This window comes from Ictalurus punctatus, chromosome 2 (genome assembly GCF_001660625.3).
Source record: "Ictalurus punctatus breed USDA103 chromosome 2, Coco_2.0, whole genome shotgun sequence".
NCBI lineage: Eukaryota > Metazoa > Chordata > Actinopteri > Siluriformes > Ictaluridae > Ictalurus > Ictalurus punctatus.
Genome location: NC_030417.2, coordinates 7,698,740 through 7,719,475, shown reverse-complemented (window position 1 = coordinate 7,719,475; position 20,736 = coordinate 7,698,740). Strand labels below are relative to the sequence as shown.

Here is a 20,736-nt window from a genome sequence, read left to right as displayed (position 1 = left end):
TTAACTGTGCTTGTGATAACCGTGTTTGTGTTAACCGTGTTTGTGTTAAACGTGTTTGTGTTAACTTTGTTTGTGTTAACTGTGCTTGTGATAACTGTGTTTGTGTTAACCGTGTTTGTGTTAAATGTGTTTGTGTGAACTGTGCTTGTGATAACTGTGCTTGTGTTAAATGTGCTTGTGTTGCTGTGTTTGTGCTAATGGGTGTTTGTGATAACTGTGTTTGTGGTAATGGTGTTTGTGATAACTGTGTTTGCGGTAATGGTGTTTGTGATAACTGTGCTTGTGGTAATTGTGTTTGTGATAACTGTGCTTGTGGTAATTGTGTTGTGCATCGCCTAAACCAAATGGACTTTTTTCACCTAGTTTGTATATCTTTTTTATTTTATTTCTGTACATACTAACTTTAAAAACTGAAGCAAATTGTATTAAGCAGAAAGGGAGTTCGCGGCATGTAGTATATAGGTATGTTATTAATATTAGTAATACTGGTACAAATGCCTACAATGCTCTGTGTGCTTCTCTCTTGCCGTGCTGCTGGATTGTACTTTCTCATTATCAGGCTCCCATCATCCATGACATCACCCTGCTGTGTGTGTGTGTGTGTGTGTGTGTGTGTGTGTGTGTGTGTGTGTGTGTGTGTGTGTGTGTGTGTCTGTGTGTATGTTGGTAGCATTACCCACAGTGCTCTACTGAAAGGTGGCGTGACCCTCATCTGTTGGGGGCCAGCAATTACAAATCAGCGCTACTCCCCCAATAACACATTTTGGCAAAAACCACCAACCAATTCACTTTCTTATATCTCTGTCTCTATCTCTTTCTCTGAATATCCTCCTGCTTTACATTTTCTTTTGATTTTGGCATGTATCCTTTGTTTCCCAGCACATTCTTTTGTGATTTTTATGATACTTATCCGCACCTCCACATCCATAAGCCTCTTTATTGGCATTAGAAAGTTCACATCCATTTGAGGGATAATTGGCAGAAACCGAAGCCCGCATAATTGTTGCTGTCACCATACGCTCCCTCTTTCCAATAATCTGGATTTCTCTAGACACCTTGATCGTTTATTCCATGAAAAGTGGATTGGTTTTGTCCATAGTTTATGGAAAGATGTTTAAATGAAGATAAAGTTCTGTGAATTAACCTGAGTGGTAAGAAATCCTTCCTAGTATTTGGACCAGTTCTAGAGTTTTTTCACTTAGACGTGCCAGATATTTGGTGCCCCTAGTCCATTAGTACACAATTGTATAGGTTGTCTTGTATGCTGTACAATTTCCCTTCACTGGAACTAAAGGGCTCAAACCTGTTCCAGTATGACAATACCCAAACTGAGGTCCACAAAGACATGGTTTGCTAGGGTTGTAGTGGAAGAACTCCAGTAGGGCTTTCGTATACTTTCTTGTAAATAAAACTGCAGCATTTAATTCCCAGGCCAATAAAATGTACTGTAGTATCTGGGCCTTGACTGGAACTGAGATGAGTCAAATATTGTGAAGGCCATATATATTAATCAAGAAAGCAGTAAGCTGTGTGTTGTTATGCTTCTATAGCTGTGCTTATATATAACTAGAAAAATATGAATGAGGAAGATTTTCAGGGTGAACACCATAGCCATGACTCTATTTCTGCAGGCGATATTGTCAGTGGGGAAATCGTACGGTAAAACATTGTACAGTGAAACAGTTCCATGACTGATATTCTCTCTTACCGCTCTCCTAGCTGTCAGTAGATGTGTGAAAATTAACACCTTCCTAATGTGCGTTTTTTAACACCGCTATTTAAAGGTGGTGCTTACTTACATAACCTCAGTGCACATGTTCTTTTCCTGCTCTGTCTGATTAATGTCTACAGGGATATTCATGAATTTCCTCAGACTTGTGTGTTAAGAGAAGTAGCTTATCCACGGTCAGAAGTGCTTGATGCATTCAAAAGATTTTTTAGTACTGTGTACTTAATTTTCGCAACTGATAAGGTACTTAATTAAACACCCACCAGAGCCACTGAACATAGCAAATTAGCACATGTTCTTTGGGGCCAGAGTCAGAGAGCTTGCATATAAATCCACATTGAGTTTAAATAAGGTTTCTCTCTCTCTCTCTTTCTCTCATGCTATAGCTTACAGTACAGTGGTTAGTTCTTGAGATTTTTTGTCTGTCTTTTTATATATTGCTTGTAGTTCTCAACACATTTACTTTTACTTTGTAGTAAAGAGTAATGGCCTAACGGTTGATAAATTCCTCTTTGCTTTGTGCAAAAACAGTTCTGTGTGAAATCTGCCAGATTTCATCCAGTGCAGGGGATTACTTAACTGACTTAAGGGCAATAGTGAAGAATGCTATAACATGATAGATTTACTGTTTACTGTCAGTGTGTTCTGGAGCCCATGACTTTCACAGAAGAGCCTGTTACCATCTTAGCAATTAGGTCAAATTTATCTAGTATCTAGTAGATCTAGTTTCTAGACTTTTTTTTTTATTATTATTATTTTTTTAAACTAATTTCAAGATAGTTAGTTAGATACTTATGCCATTTTAATACAGCTTTTAAAGCTTATCTTACACTCTTGAAAATAAAAGTACTTGATGGCACTATCAATGGTTCTTGTCTTTTTACCTTTAAAAATAATTTAAAGTATATAATTGGCTCATAAGACCCACTGATGTGCCATTAAAGCTTTACTTTAAAAGCTAATTAACAGTACATGACATGCAATTTCCCGTAGGATGCATACTAAATGTACAGAAAAAGATGTACAGTACTCTTGAGAGTACCAACCCAGAGACAAATAAAAGAAAAAATGTTTGGTACCTTTATTTTTTAGAGTGTAGTTATATATGTGTGTTTTTTAGTTCTGTAAGAAATGTTAAAATTTTTATAAACATTATTCTTAAATAATAGCTTAAATGTGACAAGTTGATGTCCGATGAGGTTTGATAATTATTCCAGTCCCATCCTTCCTCTCCTATACATTCCCACATTGAAGTGAAATTAAAACTATTGTTGATCCTTTATCAGAGTAGTCATGTCTTCTATGCTTAACATTTTTAAGCAATTATTTATTCAACAAACATTTTATAACATTAAATCATGGTGTATTGTTTTAAATTCATATTGATTTAATGGGTCTGGTCTTCTCTTGCTTTAAATCATCAGAAGTTCTGGTTTGTGGTCCAGGGTTTGTCTGTATTTGAATGCAGGAATAAGCACCAAAAGAAACTGAAGACATTCTACATATTTACTAGTGTTTCCAGCTTGTACTAATATAGGTGATTTAGGCATTAGTGTCCAGGCATCTGTGTCCTGGCATCAGTGTCCAGGCAGTGGAAATGTGCCCCCTTCCCACATATTATTAATGGATCAGTGAAGGTGTGAGAGGAAAAGGAGAAAATACAAGGTGGGTGTTTCAGAATGTGACCTTGGGCTCAGGTGGAGTTTCTGGGTTTTTTTTTTTTTTTGTCTATGGCTTACCAAGTAGATGATGATGAGGGAAGCAAAAGGAGGGAGAACTGAGAGAAAAAGAAAGCAGTAAGAGGCAAATGGACCAATCCTGAGCTCAGTGGGTAAAGTGTTACATCATCATCGCGCCCAGCAAGTCACCAGATCAAAATCTGTACATGTATTTGACCTTCATGTTGATTTATCTGTAGTGGCATAACCACAGACATCTTACACAAATTTAAAGAAATACATTTTTTCTTATCCTATGTATGTTCCAAGTAGAACACCTTGTGTCTTTGTTGGTGTAATGAATGTTACACACATGCAATGTAAGTGAAGTGAAATTAAATGTTTTATGCTAAATATTATCTGAAAAGGAAGATTTGTAAAGCTTTATGAAAGCAACAGAGGCACTGGTTAATTCAGAGAGGAGGTGGAAGCTCATTAGCATACAGAGGAGCCAGGATACTAAAGCAGCAAAATATTGCATTATAATTATGTTTAATACTTATATATAGACAAACCTGAATTTGATTTATGTTGCCACAGGAATAATTAGTTGAATGAGTATGAGTAGAATGGGTTCCCTTACTGGGGTTGAGAGGCTTGAGAGAACTCCAGGAGTTTATGTGCCAGACAAGCAGAAGTGGAGGAGATATCATATATGAAGTGAGACCAGCAAGTGGAGCAGGTTCTGTAGTCATAAAACATGTAAAATATTCTTCAGATGTTATGGAGAAGGAATCTGCAAGACCTGGTGGTTGAGGTGACATGACTGCTGAAGTTAAATCCATCATCTAAAATCAAACCAAGATTCTACTGTGATGTAATGTTGATAGGGATTCACTGGTCCAGCGAAGGGGATCTCTTTACTGGTAGGAATATAATTCATTTTTGTCAAGGTTCATACAGAAATTAATATCAGAAGGCAGTCTGATATCTTCTGAAAATTGTGAGATGAATGGAGGAAAAGAGAAATAAAGTTATGTGCCATCAGCATAGCAGTGATAGGAGAAGCCATGAGACCTGATCTTTCAGCCCAGTGATATAGATGCAAGGAGAACAATAGTGGACCAAGAAATGATCCTAGAGAGACTCCAGTAGTGAGGCTGGAGGTTGTGAGGTGATAAATCTAAACCTCTCCAAGCTATTTGTCAGAGCGATCCTATGAATATGATGTTGACCCAGTTAGAGCATAGCTTCCAATCTCCAAGTCATCAGTGGCCTATTTCATATTATCCATTTATTTGTGCTGTCCAGACTGGTTACACTGCCATCAAGGAGGTCATTTAGTTCAAGGTATGAAGACAGTAAATGTAAAGACTGAAAAACGTCTGTAGTTAGCAATATTAGTGGTGTCAAATGTGAGTCTCTTAAGCAGAGGTGTGACTCAAGCAGACTAGAAGGTTTATAGAACCAGACCACTTGCTTAAGATGAACTGATCATAGTGGTCCCATATGGTGAAAGGACACAAGAGATTGTCTGGAAAAGTTGGGATGGTATTGGGTAAAGCAAGCAGGACATTTTGTACAATTCGTGGTAAACAGTGACACCACTTCTTACTTACGTCTAAGTGTAAGTAAGCAGCCTGAATGTGTGAAAGGTTGGAACCACATGGGTATGTGATTCATTTTATAGCTGGGTGCCTGAATAATGCCTGAATATCGGTAACCTTTTGAGTAAAGTGCATCATGAGCTTGTCATCAGGAAAGGAAGGTAGAGAACACTTTTTTATGTGGATCAGCCACATTGATTTTAAAGTGAAAGAAGGAAATAGCATCAGAAGAGGAAAAAGGTGTCATGCTGTTCTTTTAGACCAGAGAACACAAGACAAGGGGTCAAAAGGAGTTGGTCTAGCTGGCTTGGAGGTGAGAGGGCAGAACTAGTCCAGTTGTGGAGAGGTCTGTGAGGAAGGTATAAACGGTGATGTCAGCTGGCAGATCTGCAAAAGAAGGCAATGGTGGTAGGGATGAGAGCACAGTAGAAGAGAATGAAGAGATGGACAGGTTTTAAAGTTTGGTCTGAAGGTAACAGTAGAAGTGTATAACTGGAGGGAGGTGGGCTGTTGAGGACCAGTTGACAAGAAGATTATTCAAATAAATGGTCTGATGTATGAAGAGGAATTACAGTAAGGTTTCATTTGCTGGGTTCATTTTGTGGGTTGGCAGTGACTGCAGGTAATTGAGGTCAGAGGATCTGAGATGGTGCTGAATGATCATGGACATGGTGCTGTTGGTTTGGGTGGGGAAGTCTCCAAGCAGGAGAGAGAGAAAATGTGAGTTATGCAGTTGCGTGGGGGACCTGAAAGACATTAGACCACAATGATATAAAGTTTCCAAACAGAAACCGTATAAAGTTCGAATGAAGAGACCTGAAGTTCAGGAAGAGAAGAAAGATGGTATGTCCATTAAAAGGTGATAAGCAAGCCTACCCACATCCACTCCCATATTTACACTCCAGATGTAGAGGTTTGGGAGAAAGAGAGAGCTGTAGAGAGTGCTGCAGCTGTGAGTTGATCCAAATCTCTGTAAGTGCCAAGAAGTGAAGGTAGAGACTAACAGCGAAGGCTGTAATGAAGTCGACTTTGTGCACAGCTGACTTGCAGTTTCAAAGGCCTCCAGCAATGAGGAGCTCCACAGCCACAGATCTGGATGGACAAAGATTAGTGAGGTCACGGCATCTGCAACAAGGAGAAGTGAAGACTGGAATTACGTAATTAACAGTATGGCCATCAACTATAATTACTCAGTAACAGCAATTATTAATTCTTCTGTCTGTGAGGCTTATAAAGTTTTATCCAAATGGCTTATACCTTCTTAGTGAATGGTATTTCACAGTATATTATTATACTGCGTTGGGTTTAATACTGTTGTAGTGTTAATTACAGTTGTTTGAGTTACAGTTACTGTATTTTATATGTCTTAATAATGAGTCCAGTATTAGCCAGTCAGATGTGTCTACATCATTATACCGGAACTAGTTGACTGTGTTGTTATGTTTTTAAGGGAGTATGCTTGCAGGCTCCGTTGCGGATGGTTGTTGACAAATCCATCAGCACTGGGCAAGAGCATAACTCCGTTGTTGTAAGTTTGTGCTTAATAAGTAAGTAAAGTTCCTGCAACGGATTCTCTTTGTTGTGTGTTTCTCTTCACGCCTCCACGGATAGAGATGATAAGCCAAGCCAAGACGTAAGCACAACAATACGACTGTTCTCAAGTTTTTCTTGAGAGATAAAACCATACATAATATTTCATAAACATTTATAAAATATTTGCCTTTGCAACGTGAGCAATATCCCTTTACTCCCAAGCATCTCTATACAGTCACTACATACTCAAGGGAGGTGAAGAGAGATATACAGTAGAGAAAGAAAGAAGGAGAGAAAAGAGAGAGAGTTGTTTAGAGATTCAGGAGCGATCTGACATGAAGGGATTTGACATTGCAGCAATCTCATCTTCTGTCACAATATTGATTTAAAAACAATTACAGCCTGCTTAGCCTCTTGTTCCTGCTGGAGTACACACACACACACACACACACACATACACTCACTAGCCCCTATGGAACATTCACTTGAATCATTTGAAAATGTAATTAGCACTAAGTCAGTTCCTGTGTGTTTGTGTGCATGTGTGTAAATGTGTGTCCATACACAAACTCTCCTGAGTTTGCCAGAGCTGTTTAACATTGTCAGTAAATATTTTCCTCTGTTCCCTCATGTATATATGCTGCAATGTAAGTTGTAAAGGTCCATCCATCCATCTATCCATCTTCTATACCGCTTAATCCTTTTCAGGGTCATGGGGAAACCTGGAGCCTATTCCAGGGAGCATCGGGCACGAGGTGGGGTACACCCAGGACAGGGTGCCAATCCAGTTTTAAAGGTTGTAAAGGTTATTAGCATTTACTCATCGATCAGACCTGAGATACAGGGGATTGGGGCTGTTACTGCATTGTGTGCTGCTTGTAATCATTCCACTTCTTCCTGAATTTTCATTCATGAGTTTGAACACCTTGAGCCTTTCAGTTAAACCTCCAACACAATCAGTGAGCAATGAATAATTCAGAAACATTCTGAATTATTATGCATTTAAAGCAGTCCTTAACTAAAGCTACAACTCTCTTCCATTATTTGCTTTTCCATTTTTCTCACATATCCATGTGCCTTTGAGGACACTGAGAGCTGCCTATGGTGATAAATGTGTTTCTGACTGACCTACTTATGATAACAAAACAGGAGGATGTGCTCTGGCCATTAGTATCTGCTCCTAAAATAACAACCTCTAAATAAAAGTCCACCCTTGAAGAAATACTGGAAAACGTAATTTATTTGTGAGTTAAATACAAGATAAACATGAAAGTTAATGAAGCAGCGAGCTATCAGGATTTTAATTAAGCTGCAGAAACAGCTGCAGAGTGTACTTAATGCTACAATTCACCTTCATTTTTGAATGAGTAACTGAGTCTTGCTACAGTAAGCACATTTGATTTTCAGGTAGATGATGATGATGTTGATGATGATGATGATGATGTACTAGTAGTAGTAGTAGATGGTATTGATATTTGTAGTAAAAACTTGGTTCATAATTCCCTCTTAGTCAGTCATCTTTTGAAAATTTAGAACGTAAAGAAGCTTTTTATTTTTATTTTTATAAGGCTGTTTTGGTTAATGACTCATTTCAAGACCTTAAATGGGCTGGTATAATTTAATGGTAATGGCTGTGTCCTGCAGATACCCTACAGATTCTTTTCTTCTAAACACAGCCAATTTCTCAAACCTGGTGTACAAACAGCTTAAAACGTACACAAAGCCAGGAAATTTCTGTAAGCCTTATGGCACAACAAAGAAATTATTTGGATATAAGTTAACGAAGGGAAATAAATATTCAAACATTTTTGTTTTTGTTATTCAATATGTGTGTGTGTGTGTGTGTGTGTGTGTGTGTGTGTGTGTGTGTGTATATATATATATATATATATATATATATATATATATACACTGTATATATATTTAATAATACGTACAATGTATTTTCACTTTGTACTTATAAATATGAACAAAAACTTACGTATTCATGAGCGTAAACAAATATATGTTTCAGAAAAATTAAATTGAGAGGGAAAAAAGTTCTACATATAAATGCTGCAAAAATATTCTGTTTTATTAATGTATTAAGAACATTGGATAGTTTACTTAGGCTCCTAATCTGAGACAAAATATTAAACAGAATATTAAATACACTGATTAACCATAACATTAATACCTCTGACACGTGAAGTGAATAACATTGATTATCTCTTTTTAATGGAACCTGTCAACAGGAACATGACAAAGGGATCAGTATGTTGACTTGCCCTCCAAATTCCCCAGAGCTTTATCCGATCAAGCATCTGTGGGATGTGCTGGACAAACAAGTCCGATCCATGGAGGCGCCCCCTCGCAACTTATAGGACTTAAGGGATCTGCTGCTAACGTCTTGGTGCCAGGTACCACAGCACACCTTCAGAGGTCTTGTAAAGTCCATGCCTCGATGGCTCAGAGCTGTTTTGGTGGCACAAGGGGGACCTACATATTATGCAAGTGGTTTTAATGTTATGGCTGATTGGTGTATATAGTATACTCTCCTTCATAATGTGTGGTATAGCTGTTTACAGTTCACTGAGTTGAATACAGTTAAACTAGACACCTTAAGCTGCAGTGAACTTCAGTCTGATCTCTCCCACACCATGTAAATCACATTGGCTTTGTGCCCTGTCCCTGACCCTGAGCACAAAACTATTCATCACAATGACAAGTGCTAATGATTTACTACTTTAGCATACTGTGCTAGCTCTGGGTATGGTCTTGCGTAGCATATATGTCCAGGGTGTCTGGCCAAAATTTGACAACACACACACACACACACACACACACACACACACACACACACACACACACACACACACACACACACACACACTTAAATCTGTCCCAATTTCTCAATGATTGATGACAATCAATATTCAATTATCAGTTCTGTGCTTCTCATTGTTAGTGGTTCCAGGCTCAGAGGGGAAAAAAAATCTAAAGGGAGAGACATTTAGGATATATATGGCCATTCCATGCAGCCTCTTCTTGTTTTGTTAGTGCTTCAGTTTTTGTATTGATTAATTTGATGTAAGACACAAACGTTTTGTTAGAATACCAACAGGAGCTACAGTATTGTGCCAAATTTAATTTGTGTCTAATATTTCTTCAGAGCAAGTAGAACCTTTTCTCTGAATATACTCCAAGTATCTGTGTCAGTGAAATGTTAGACTTTTTTCAGTCACAAAAAAGACAAATGTAAAATCTTTCATATAACAACTGTCTGAATACACTATAGTCTGGCTGCACATGAGCTAAATGTAAGCCACTGTGACCAACTACTGCACACACAGAGAAACTGATTTGGTGAATTTTTCAGTAAAAAGGATTAAAACGTATCACTATTTGTACAAGAGCAAGCTGAGTACATCACCTACTACTCAGGCATGTTTAACCTCATATTTGTAATGATCATGTACTGTACTGGATGTTTACTGAGATACTGACAGAGAAATAGAACAAAAAGTTAAACAGATACAATCAGGAAATCAGATATTAATGTATAAGTGACTGAGTTGCTGTTATGATGATTATTAACAAGGAGGTGACCATTGATCCATAGCTACATTGACCTCTTCCATGATAGAGCCCAAGGGCTTCATTTATAAAGACGTGAGTATAAGAATCCTTAATGTGGACTTATGATTATTTCCTAAAAGTTCTAATGAATGATTTATAAAATGTCCATATGCATGAAAAAATGTTGTCCTACCTGGAATTGCAAATAATCTTAAAATCGTGTGCATGTGTAAAAAGTAAATTGACTACACCTAGAGAATATCCTTATAAGTTGGGATACAAGCAATATAATTGCCATTTCATCCTCAGAGGTTAGGACTAGAGGGACTTGAACATGAATCATGACTTTAATGAAAATCAGTAGTACTCTGAGTCCACCACCTTGATTTCAACACTGATTGAGAATGTGGAATTTTAAGCTAATATATGTGAATTTGCACCCATATAACTATTCAAGATTTATGTAAATGTGCTGATATTGACGTTTACCTTGATAAAACTCACTGTGATTAGTTTTAATAAAGAATAAAAATTCATTTCACACTTGGCTTAATAAGAATTTTTCACACTTGGATCTTAAATTGCAGTGCAAAGTGTTGATTTAAATGACACATAAAGACTTGGGGCTTCTTGAAGCTCAAAAAGTGAGTCATTGTACTTGACTTCTTGATATGTAATAGCTGACTTTCTCTGTATACATGAGGCTGAGCGATGCTGGTGTGATAAGTAAGCTTTTCAGCTGATTTCTGTAATGGCTGACTGTAAGGTATCGGTGGCTCTGTCACATTAATTGATTCATCACCCTGTTCATATGTTGAACCTTTTGTAGGAAATACTTTTGTTCCTGTAACACCGAAAGCACTCTGACCATTTACATTTTCCTTATTGCATAAAAAAACAATGTCAGACTCACTATGTAGTATGGTGAATAAGAAGTGTGTGTGCATGTATATGATGTTGGCAATAAATCCTTCTCTCGTACTACCTCACTATTCACAGTCAAACAGAAAAGCAGAAAATGCATTCAAAAACTAGTTCACACAAGTAAATGAAAAGCAGTGCTGCTTAATAGAGATATGCTCATGAGTTATATTCTTTATGTGTCAAATCATAAATTAGCCACTGTGTTAGACTCCTGAGAGACTCCCCAATTAAACAATTGACCAATTAACCATCTGATCTCACTGGTCCATAAATTAGTATCTCAATTAGCGTAATGAAATTGAGGCAAGTTCAGGCAGAGTTCAGAAGCATTAACTCCACACCAGCATGCGTAAAGCATTCTTGTGCTGTTTTAGGTATCAGAGGCTTAGTATGATGTTTTATATTGATAATTGATAAGTTGGGTTTTTTTTTTTTGCTCTGATGGTGCAGATGAGCACAACTGCTAAGAGACATTCCCAACAAGCAGTGCTTTTGGAAATATTAGCCAGTGATGTCTTTGGATTGGTGACTGGAAGATGGAAATGAAGAGGGGTATATGCATCCTGTTGGTGCATGAGACTGAGGTGTGGGGCAAACTGTAATACTGTAGATTTTTGTGAATATGGTGGCCCCCTAAAACATGTTGACCATGCTGAGTGGCAATAACCAACACCATATCCCAATGGTCTCAGACACCAAATTTTATTGGCACACTAAATAATCCTGCCACTGTTGGGGAAGGGGGGAGGGGTGGATTAACCTCCTCGTTAACCTGCAGGATAATTAATATCCTTGTCCATACAAAGCTACCAAAAAATGGTATTAGTATACTCTCACATTTGTGTGGCTCCATATTGTCCCCCCACAAGTTGGTCCCCCATTGCAGCGCGATCACTGAATATGGCTTGAAGAAGTATTGCTAAGATCAAATGTTCTTCCAGTTTTTCCTTTATCTTCTTCCATTGTTAATGATAATGAGTCTTTATTGGTTAAAATATACGGTAGAGCACAGTGAAATTGTTTTCTTCGCATACCCCAGCCTGTCAGAGTGCAGGGTCAGCCATGATACAGAGCCCTTTTTTCTCTTTTATTCTTTAAGAAATTATGAATGGGGCCAGGGGTAGTGTAAGTGATCTGGTCTCAATTATTGCATGAAATTGCTCCAATTTGCTATTGTCATATCGCAGACAATATTGTGCTAACCATTTCATGGTAAATGCAAGCCTTTTTTAAAATTTAATTCATGAAGCTCAAAAAATTACTCTCTTTTCACCCGCCTCCTCTCTGTTTCTAACAAGTAATTACATACAATGTAAATATTACATATAATTGTATTGCATTTTTCTGAGTGTGTTTCATTTTATGCGCACGGTGGCTTTGTGGTTAGCACGTTCGCCTGACACCTACAGGATCGGGGGTCGATCCTGTGTAAGCGGAGTTTGCATGTTCTCCCTGTGCTGCGGGGGTTTTCTCCAGGTACTCCGGTTTCATCCCCCAGTCCAAAAACTTGCATGGTAGGCTGATTGGCATGTCTAAAGTGTCCGTAGTGTGTGAATGTGTATGTGATTGTGCCCTGCGATGTATTGGCACCCTGTCCGGGGTGTACCCCACCTTATGGCCGATGCTCCCTGGGATAGGCTCCAGGTTCCCTGTGACCCTGAAAAGGATAAGTGGTATAGAAGATGGATGGATTGGATGTTTCATTTTATTTTCATAGTCTGCCACAGTATTAAAAATACATTAAAATACATGATATTATTGCTTATAGTAAGTTGTGACATCATGTTGGTTGTAGCAGGTTGTGATATTATGCTGTTGGTTGTAGCGGGTTGTGACATCATGTTGGTTGTAGCAGGTTGTGACATCATGTTGGTTGTAGCAGGTTGTGACATCATGTTGGTTGTAGCAGGTTGTGATATTATGCTGTTGGTTGTAGCAGGTTGTGGCGTGATGTTGGTTGTGACAAGGCTCGAAATTGCGACCATTTTGGTCGCATATGCTGCTGAAATTTAATCTGTGCAACCTTAAAATGTATTTGGGAGTATTTGTGAGAGTGGAATTGTTGTGGTGTGACCTGTTTTCATTTCTCTACAAAACATTAGCTAATTACTGCAGAGTATGTGCCTACTGTGAGCTGATACAGTGACACGGTAGGCATAGTTCGCCACAGTGGCAGCCAATCAGAACTGATTTCTGGAAAAATTAGTTAGCTACAATCAAGCCAGTTGGGCCCGTGCACAGCTGATAAAAAAAAAAAAAAAAGGCTGCGTCCGATACTTGTATTCCAGCTACTATATAGAAGGTAAGTATGTGGTTTCGGACGCAGCCAAAGTATTTGTGTGAGCAGAGTCAGGGGCACGGCTAGGGTCTCTGTGGCTCCTGGCTAATTTGTACTCCGGGCCCCTGGTCCCCACCCCCCAATTATTTGTTCTTATTGCCATGTGTAAAAACAATAATTATCAATAAGCATAACAATTACTGCATATTCAATAAGAGACTATAAATAACTAAATTTGAACAGTTTATTAAATTAACTGAAATTATGCATTTATAACTATATACAAATAACTATATATACAGTACAAGTAATTAACACCATTGTACTCTCTCTCTCTTTCTCTCTCTCTCTCTCTCTCTCTCTCTCTCTCTCTCTCTCTCTCTCTCTCTCTCTCTCTCATACACAGACACTATAGAAACTCTGTCTGGATGTCTTTATAAGGTGTCGACTTGTAATTTCTTATTCCCCCAAGTACCAAGAACAATGAACTTTCTTCTTCTTCTTCTTCTTCTTCTTCTTCTTCTTCTTCTTCTTCCTCTTCTTATTCATTGAGTGAATAATACGTTTCACACACCAGCAGTTCCAGAAAGAAATGTGTAAATTAGCTAAAACAGTGACAGGATCGTTGAATCAATGAGTTGAACTCGAGAATGGAATCAGCTGTATTCGTTAATAAATCATTCAGATTGGTTTTATCAACGGGATTCTCCAATTCATTGAAATGAACCGACTCAAACAAACGATTCACTCACGAATCGGATATCACTACAACACTTCTCTCATGAACTCAGTCGGGACAATTAAAGCAGATTTATATGATTACATTAAATTTCGATCGATTCCTCGCAGAAAGCTGTTTCAATGCTTCGGAAAGCTTGAATATATACAGCACTGGACTAGTTTTATTGTCGCTTGGTGCTTTTCCGTCCTTTTTGAAGCTCAGTGCTCCATTACTATTGTTCGATTGCGTGGAAAAACATGCATTCTTGGAAATATTCCAACTTCCAAGGATAAACATCAGGGGGAGTAACTGATAGAATTTCTATTTGATGTTAATTATAACAGCTTCACAGGGGCTAGCTTCAGAATCATAGCACAAAACAGGGAACATAAATCACCTTAATTTTTTGAAAAACTGGGTGACTAGCTGTGTTCCCTGTCTTGCTCTCTCCTCTTTTTAATGTTTTTCTTTCCTCTTTTGGTATCCCGATGTTGTCTGCGCCATCTCTTGCCATCTACCGGATGCATGTAACGACTCACAACTGTGAAGTGCCTCGTTTCTGAAGAATCTGTGAATGTCTTTAAGGGACACCCACATGTACTTGGCAAAGTCTGAGGGCATGAACTGTAAAGTCAACGCGCTGGGATTTGCCGGCATGCAGAGGTTGCAGGTAACACTGCGTTCGCCACCGAATCCACACATTTTAAGCGTGAGTGGTGGTGTTTTTAAATAAAAGATTTTTGCTGGTGCTCCTAACTTTTTTAAGTTGTGAGCATCAGTGCTACCAAGTAAAAAAAAAAAAAAAAAGTTAATTTCGAGGCGTGTGTGATAATATCACTCTGGTTTCACTTTTTTTTACTTTGGTTGTAGCAAGTTGTGATATGATGATGTTGGTCGTAGCAGGTTATGATATGATGATGTTGGTTATAGCAGGTTGTGATATGATGTTGGTTATAGCAGGTTGTGATATGATGATGTTGGTTATAGCAGGTTATGATATGATGATGTTGGTTATAGCAAGTTGTGATATGATGATGTTGGTTGTAGCAGGTTGTGATATGATGATGTTGGTTGTAGCAAGTTGTGATATGATGATGTTGGTTATAGCAGGTTGTGATATGATGATGTTGGTTGTAGCAAGTTGTGATATGATGATGTTGGTTATAGCAGGTTGTGATATGATGTTGGTTATAGCAGGTTGTGATATGATGATGTTGGTCGTAGCAGGTTATGATATGATGATGTTGGTTGTAGCAAGTTGTGATATGATGATGTTGGTTGTAGCAGGTTGTGATATGATGATGTTGGTTGTAGCAAGTTGTGATATGATGATGTTGGTTATAGCAGGTTGTGATATGATGTTGGTTATAGCAGGTTGTGATATGATGATGTTGGTCGTAGCAGGTTATGATATGATGATGTTGGTTGTAGCAAGTTGTGATATGATGATGTTGGTTGTAGCAAGTTGTGATATGATGATGTTGGTTGTAGCAGGTTGTGATATGATGATGTTGGTCGTAGCAGGTTGTGATATGATGATGTTGGTTATAGCAAGTTGTGATATGATGATGTTGGTTATAGCAGGTTGTGATATGATGTTGGTTATAGCAGGTTGTGATATGATGATGTTGGTCGTAGCAGGTTATGATATGATGATGTTGGTTGTAGCAAGTTGTGATATGATGATGTTGGTTGTAGCAGGTTGTGATATGATGATGTTGGTTGTAGCAAGTTGTGATATGATGATGTTGGTTATAGCAGGTTGTGATATGATGTTGGTTATAGCAGGTTGTGATATGATGATGTTGGTCGTAGCAGGTTATGATATGATGATGTTGGTTATAGCAAGTTGTGATATGATGATGTTGGTTGTAGCAAGTTGTGATATGATGATGTTGGTTGTAGCAGGTTGTGATATGATGATGTTGGTTATAGCAATTTGTGATATGATGATGTTGGTTGTAGCAAGTTGTGATATGATGATGTTGGTTGTAGCAGGTTAGTGGGCTACAGTCAGTATGTTTACAATTTTTTATTTATTACATATCGATCTTAGTGGTAGAGATGAACGTGGTTAAATTACTGTATGTTGGGGCAGAATGTTTCGTTTGAGTTTGGTGTTATGAAACATATGCTTATGCCAGAATGTTGATATTCAATATATAGAAGTTGTTGCAGATACGTTGCACATAAAGGAATGTATGTCCACTTATAATGTGACTGTAAGCATCTGTTATCAGTGATAACAGATGCTTACAGTCACATTCATTGCACATCTCTCTCTCTCTCTCTCTCTCTCTCTCTCTCTCTCTCTTCCTTCCCACTTTGTATTAGGACACAGCTGTTTTCCTTTATAACAGATGGCACACAAAGGTGACATACTCGTTCAGCCTAGCCAGTTAAGTTCATTGTGTTTTGATATAAAATATTAACAGCAGTGGGGAACTCATGCATTCTGGGCACGTCCAGACTGTAATGTAATTACCTTTACAGGCAAAAGGTAATATTATGTACCTGTCCTCCACTTCCAGTCTATCTAACAGATGGGGAGCTGATATGAGTCCAGCAATGATCTGGACGCATATGTGTGTGTGTGTGTGTGTGTGTGTGTGTGTGTGGGGGGGGGGGGGGGGGGGGGGGGGGGGGGGGGGTTTCTTGTGTGCGTGTCTCTGTGTATGTGTGGGTGTGTGTGTTTGTGTGTGTGGGTTTGTGCACGCCTGCTTTATTAATCCCACTCCATTAGTGTCTCAGCCTAAATGTTGTTAGCATTCATGATACAGAACCACAGCTGGTGATTTTCTTCTCTTTTCTCTTTATTTTAGCACTTGCTGTCACATTATTCACATTAGTGAATATCTCCATATATATGAGCATAACCACACCCTAGTCACCTGTACTTTTCTTTGTAGTGATGGAGATAGCTTTGTCTTGTCCTTTTTGAGAGATGAGCACCATTATGGACCATTACTGTGGGGGAAAAGGGAACAGAATGGAAAATTGGGAGTTTGATAAATTAGATCATCTGTAGTCGTTAGCGGCCTTGTCACAGCTCTCCTGTCTGAGACACATGGATATGTTATCTGGGTTTTTCCTTTTAGTTTGGAATAAAAATAGCCTCAAAGTGTGGAGGAAGAGACAAAGGAACAATGCCTGCTGGGTCTGAGGAATAAGGTGGTGCAAAGAAGGGGAAAAAATGCTTTTATGAATAATAAGTAAATTAAAATAAATAAATAAATAACAGATAGCTGAGTCATTAGTAATATATTTTGGTAGAAAGAGATTCATAGACCTTGTATGATAGTTTAAGTATTATTTCCTAACCTCATTAGTGTGTACTTGTTTGTCAGTTATTTAGAGAAAAAGTCGCTTAGGGGACAAGTTTGTTTTATTTCTTTCAATTTAATGTATTTTTAAATTAATATTTTAAATGAGATGCATATTATATTATAGTATAATTATAAGGATATATTATATTTATATAAATGCATTCAGTTGTATTTTTATACCACTTAATACACAGTAATAGACATTGTTACAAAGCAGATTTACAGAAAGCAGTATGAAGATTTATATTTATATTTTAGTTATGTTTTAAAACATGTGTGTGGCATATTTTTTTTGTAAACAAAAATACATTTCTCTTTTCATGCATACTAGTGTCCACACTTATGGACAGTCAGTTTGTTTTTAGGAAATTATAAGATATAAATCACTTCCAAAATTCTTGAGACCATAACTGTAATTTAACATAAATTATTATCCTGATTTTTGTTCTCAGTGCAAAATGTTCGCTTTATCTTGATAAATATTTTACACAAAATCTCAAATTAAGTAAAGGTGTTTTTGTAACAGACTCTAACAAATGCTTTAGCTTTATTTATGAGTTTTTTGTTGTTGTTGTTGTTGTTGTTGACAATAAATTTTTCAGTAAAAACCCTACCCCTAGTTCTCAACCGTGTAAATACATGACAAATTCTTTATTTTTCTATAAATTTGGTAATCAACATTAAATATTTCAGACCTGAAATGTCATTTTAAACACATTGTAAGACTTTTATTATTATTTTAAGTATAATGTTTATCCTTACTCATGGTATTCATACACATGGACAGTCTATTTACTTTTTAATATCCAGTAAGTGATATTTAGGTAGTCAAACTTCATATGGCATGGAAGAATGTTTTTAACAAAATTATTTTCACATGAAAAGTTGTTTTTGCATGAAATTTCTGCATGAAAGGGTTCATGACTAAACAACTGATTTTATGATTATGCCTCGACCTAAGTACTACTTTAGATTAATTGCAACATTTTAAACTTTTGAAATTATATTACTTGGTGATTTGTTTAGGTTTTTCTCTTGTAGTACGCCCTCAGCAAGGCACTCTGTTTAGGGTGTAAAGATCCGGTTCTAGTCACGATACTGGATTCCCAGTTTGATATCTTTACAACAAATATTTACAACAAAATTGGAAGTAAGAAATATTATGACTGAAAATACTCCTCTTTTAATTTCTGTAACATAAACTATTTATGTCTATATAAAACATGTCTGTATAAAACATGAACAGAGGTTTAATATGGTAAACAGGTTCAAACTACAGGTTCAAATAAATAAATACATTTATAGGTTTATAAATTCTCCAAAATAATTATGAAACAAAGTCTATGATGTGGGGACTTTGAAAACAATTGATTTAAACATAATGAGCGTCATAGCAGCGCCTAAGCCATCATTTTACCTGAAAATAGAGCTCCAAAGTTGGCTAAAATGCCTAATGAGGACATTACACAAGTGCAGATTATTCCCGTTGTGGTAATGACACAGGCTCTCCATGCAAGAACGCAAGAATGTGCCCAGCATGCTCTCTCTATATTTGAACTCTGTGGGTTGTGCAGATTGGGACGTCTAGTGTTCAAGCAGCGCAATTTCATTAGATGCATAATTAATAGAATGCTGATACTTTTCAATTCAATTAAATTTTATTTGTATAACGCTTTTTACAATAGACATTGTCTCAAAGCAGCTTTACAGAAATATCAACACGGTATATAGATATTAAAGGTGCGAGTTTATCCCAACTGAGCAAGCCACTGAGTGGCGACTGTGGCAAGGAAATACTCCCTAAAGTGTTAAGAGGAAGAAACCTTGAGAGGAACCAGGCTCAGAAGGGAACCCATCCTCATCTGGGTAACAACAGATTGTGTGGAAAAAGTTATGGATTTATATGAAGTCTGTTTGGCCTTAGAAGCAGCCGTAGACCCAGCAGTCTGGAATTGGAGTAGATTAGAGCTCCATCCAGAGGCAGGACATCCGAAACGGATCAGGCAGAAGAGCAGAAAGCATCAGGATCTCTAGTATCTCCATAAAATCATGTGTGGCTCGACAGAAGGAGAGAAAAGATTATTAGGACTGTGATACGATGCACATCGTCACATTTTGCATCGTAAGTGCATCAGGTCATGATGCATTGTTACACCTCTACTCTCTATCTATCAGATAATGGCAGTAGGGTTTGCGTGAGCATCATGTCATTGTGTAGCAACATTGTAATGATAAGATGCTTCAGGTGCAGGTCTGAAAACTCTTGGCATGCTTGATTTTAGAGGCTGTCATTGCCCATCTGCTACCTGAGTAGTTTCTTTGTCTTTAACATGTATACTCATCCAAAACGAAAAAAAGATGGTGCCTGTTTGACAATTTAAAGTTATTTGTACTCAAATAGTTAATAAGTCAGTTTTTTTATGACAAGCTCTGTCAGAATGTATGTGTAGTTTTTCCTCTAAAGATTTAACGTCAGACCTGTCACTGTGAGTACCAGCGTTATAATTATGTTTAAAGTAGCAGCACTTCCTGTCACTGATTTGGAGGTGGAGGTAAAGCCTCATTAATCCCACTCCATTAGTGTCTCCACCTAATGAATGCTTTTAGGATCAGGATACAGAACGATGCCTGGAGTTGGATTTTTTCTGCTGAAGTGTGATGTGTTATTCTGCAATGAGGCATTTAGTTTGCCTCAATATCGACCTGCAGATCTTTTGGATGAAGTTGAAAGAATTGATCTCTGTAGCTCTTTCTCTTCTTCACATCTCAGCAAGGTTGAGGTTGATATGGCCATATGCCAACTGGGCTTTATTTTTGGTTTGCACCCCATGGCACTAGCAAGTGCACTGCTTATCAAATCCCATGTTCTTGTGTGTGTGTGTGTGTGTGTGTGTGTGTGTGTGTGTGTGTGTGTGTGTGTGTATACTCAGCAAAAAAAGAAACTTCCCTTTTTCAGGAGACTGTATTTTAAAGATAATTTTGTAATTATTTCTTAACATGTGTAAATATTTGTATTATATAAATATAAATATTATATGTATTAACATAAAAAGATTAAACAACTGAGACATAAACTGAACAAGTTTCACAGACATTTGACGAACAGAAATGGAATAATGTGTCCCTGAACAAAGGGGGGGTGGGGGGTGGGGTGTCAATATTAAAAGTAACAGTCAGTATCTGGTGGCCAGCAGCTGCTTTAAGTACTACAGTACATCTCATCCTCATGAACTGCACCAGATTTGTCAGTTCTTGCTGTGAGATGTTACTCCACTCTTCCACCAAGGCATTTGCAAGTTCTCGATCATGTCTGGGGGACCACACGGTTACATGTAATTTTCCACTGCAAGGACGATCAGCTGTCCTTCCTGTCTCCCTGTAGCACTGTCTCAGGTGTCTTAC

The 20,736-nt window shown here is 37.7% G+C and overlaps 1 protein-coding gene across 7 annotated transcripts in view; it reads left to right on the top strand.

The window, feature by feature from the left end:
- The window catches only part of sash1a (SAM and SH3 domain containing 1a), a 402,788-nt gene that overhangs the window by 233,648 nt on the left and 148,404 nt on the right, over nucleotides 1-20,736 (top strand). Inside the window, exon 1 of one of the 7 annotated variants that reach the window (XM_017493876.3) lies at nucleotides 14,589-14,678. The exons of the other annotated variants lie outside the window; for them this stretch is intronic. Coding sequence (XP_017349365.1) covers nucleotides 14,604-14,678 — 75 coding nt within the window. The 5' untranslated portion in view covers nucleotides 14,589-14,603. Of the gene's footprint in view, nucleotides 1-14,588; nucleotides 14,679-20,736 lie in introns of those variants that run through there. 7 annotated transcript variants of the gene reach the window in all.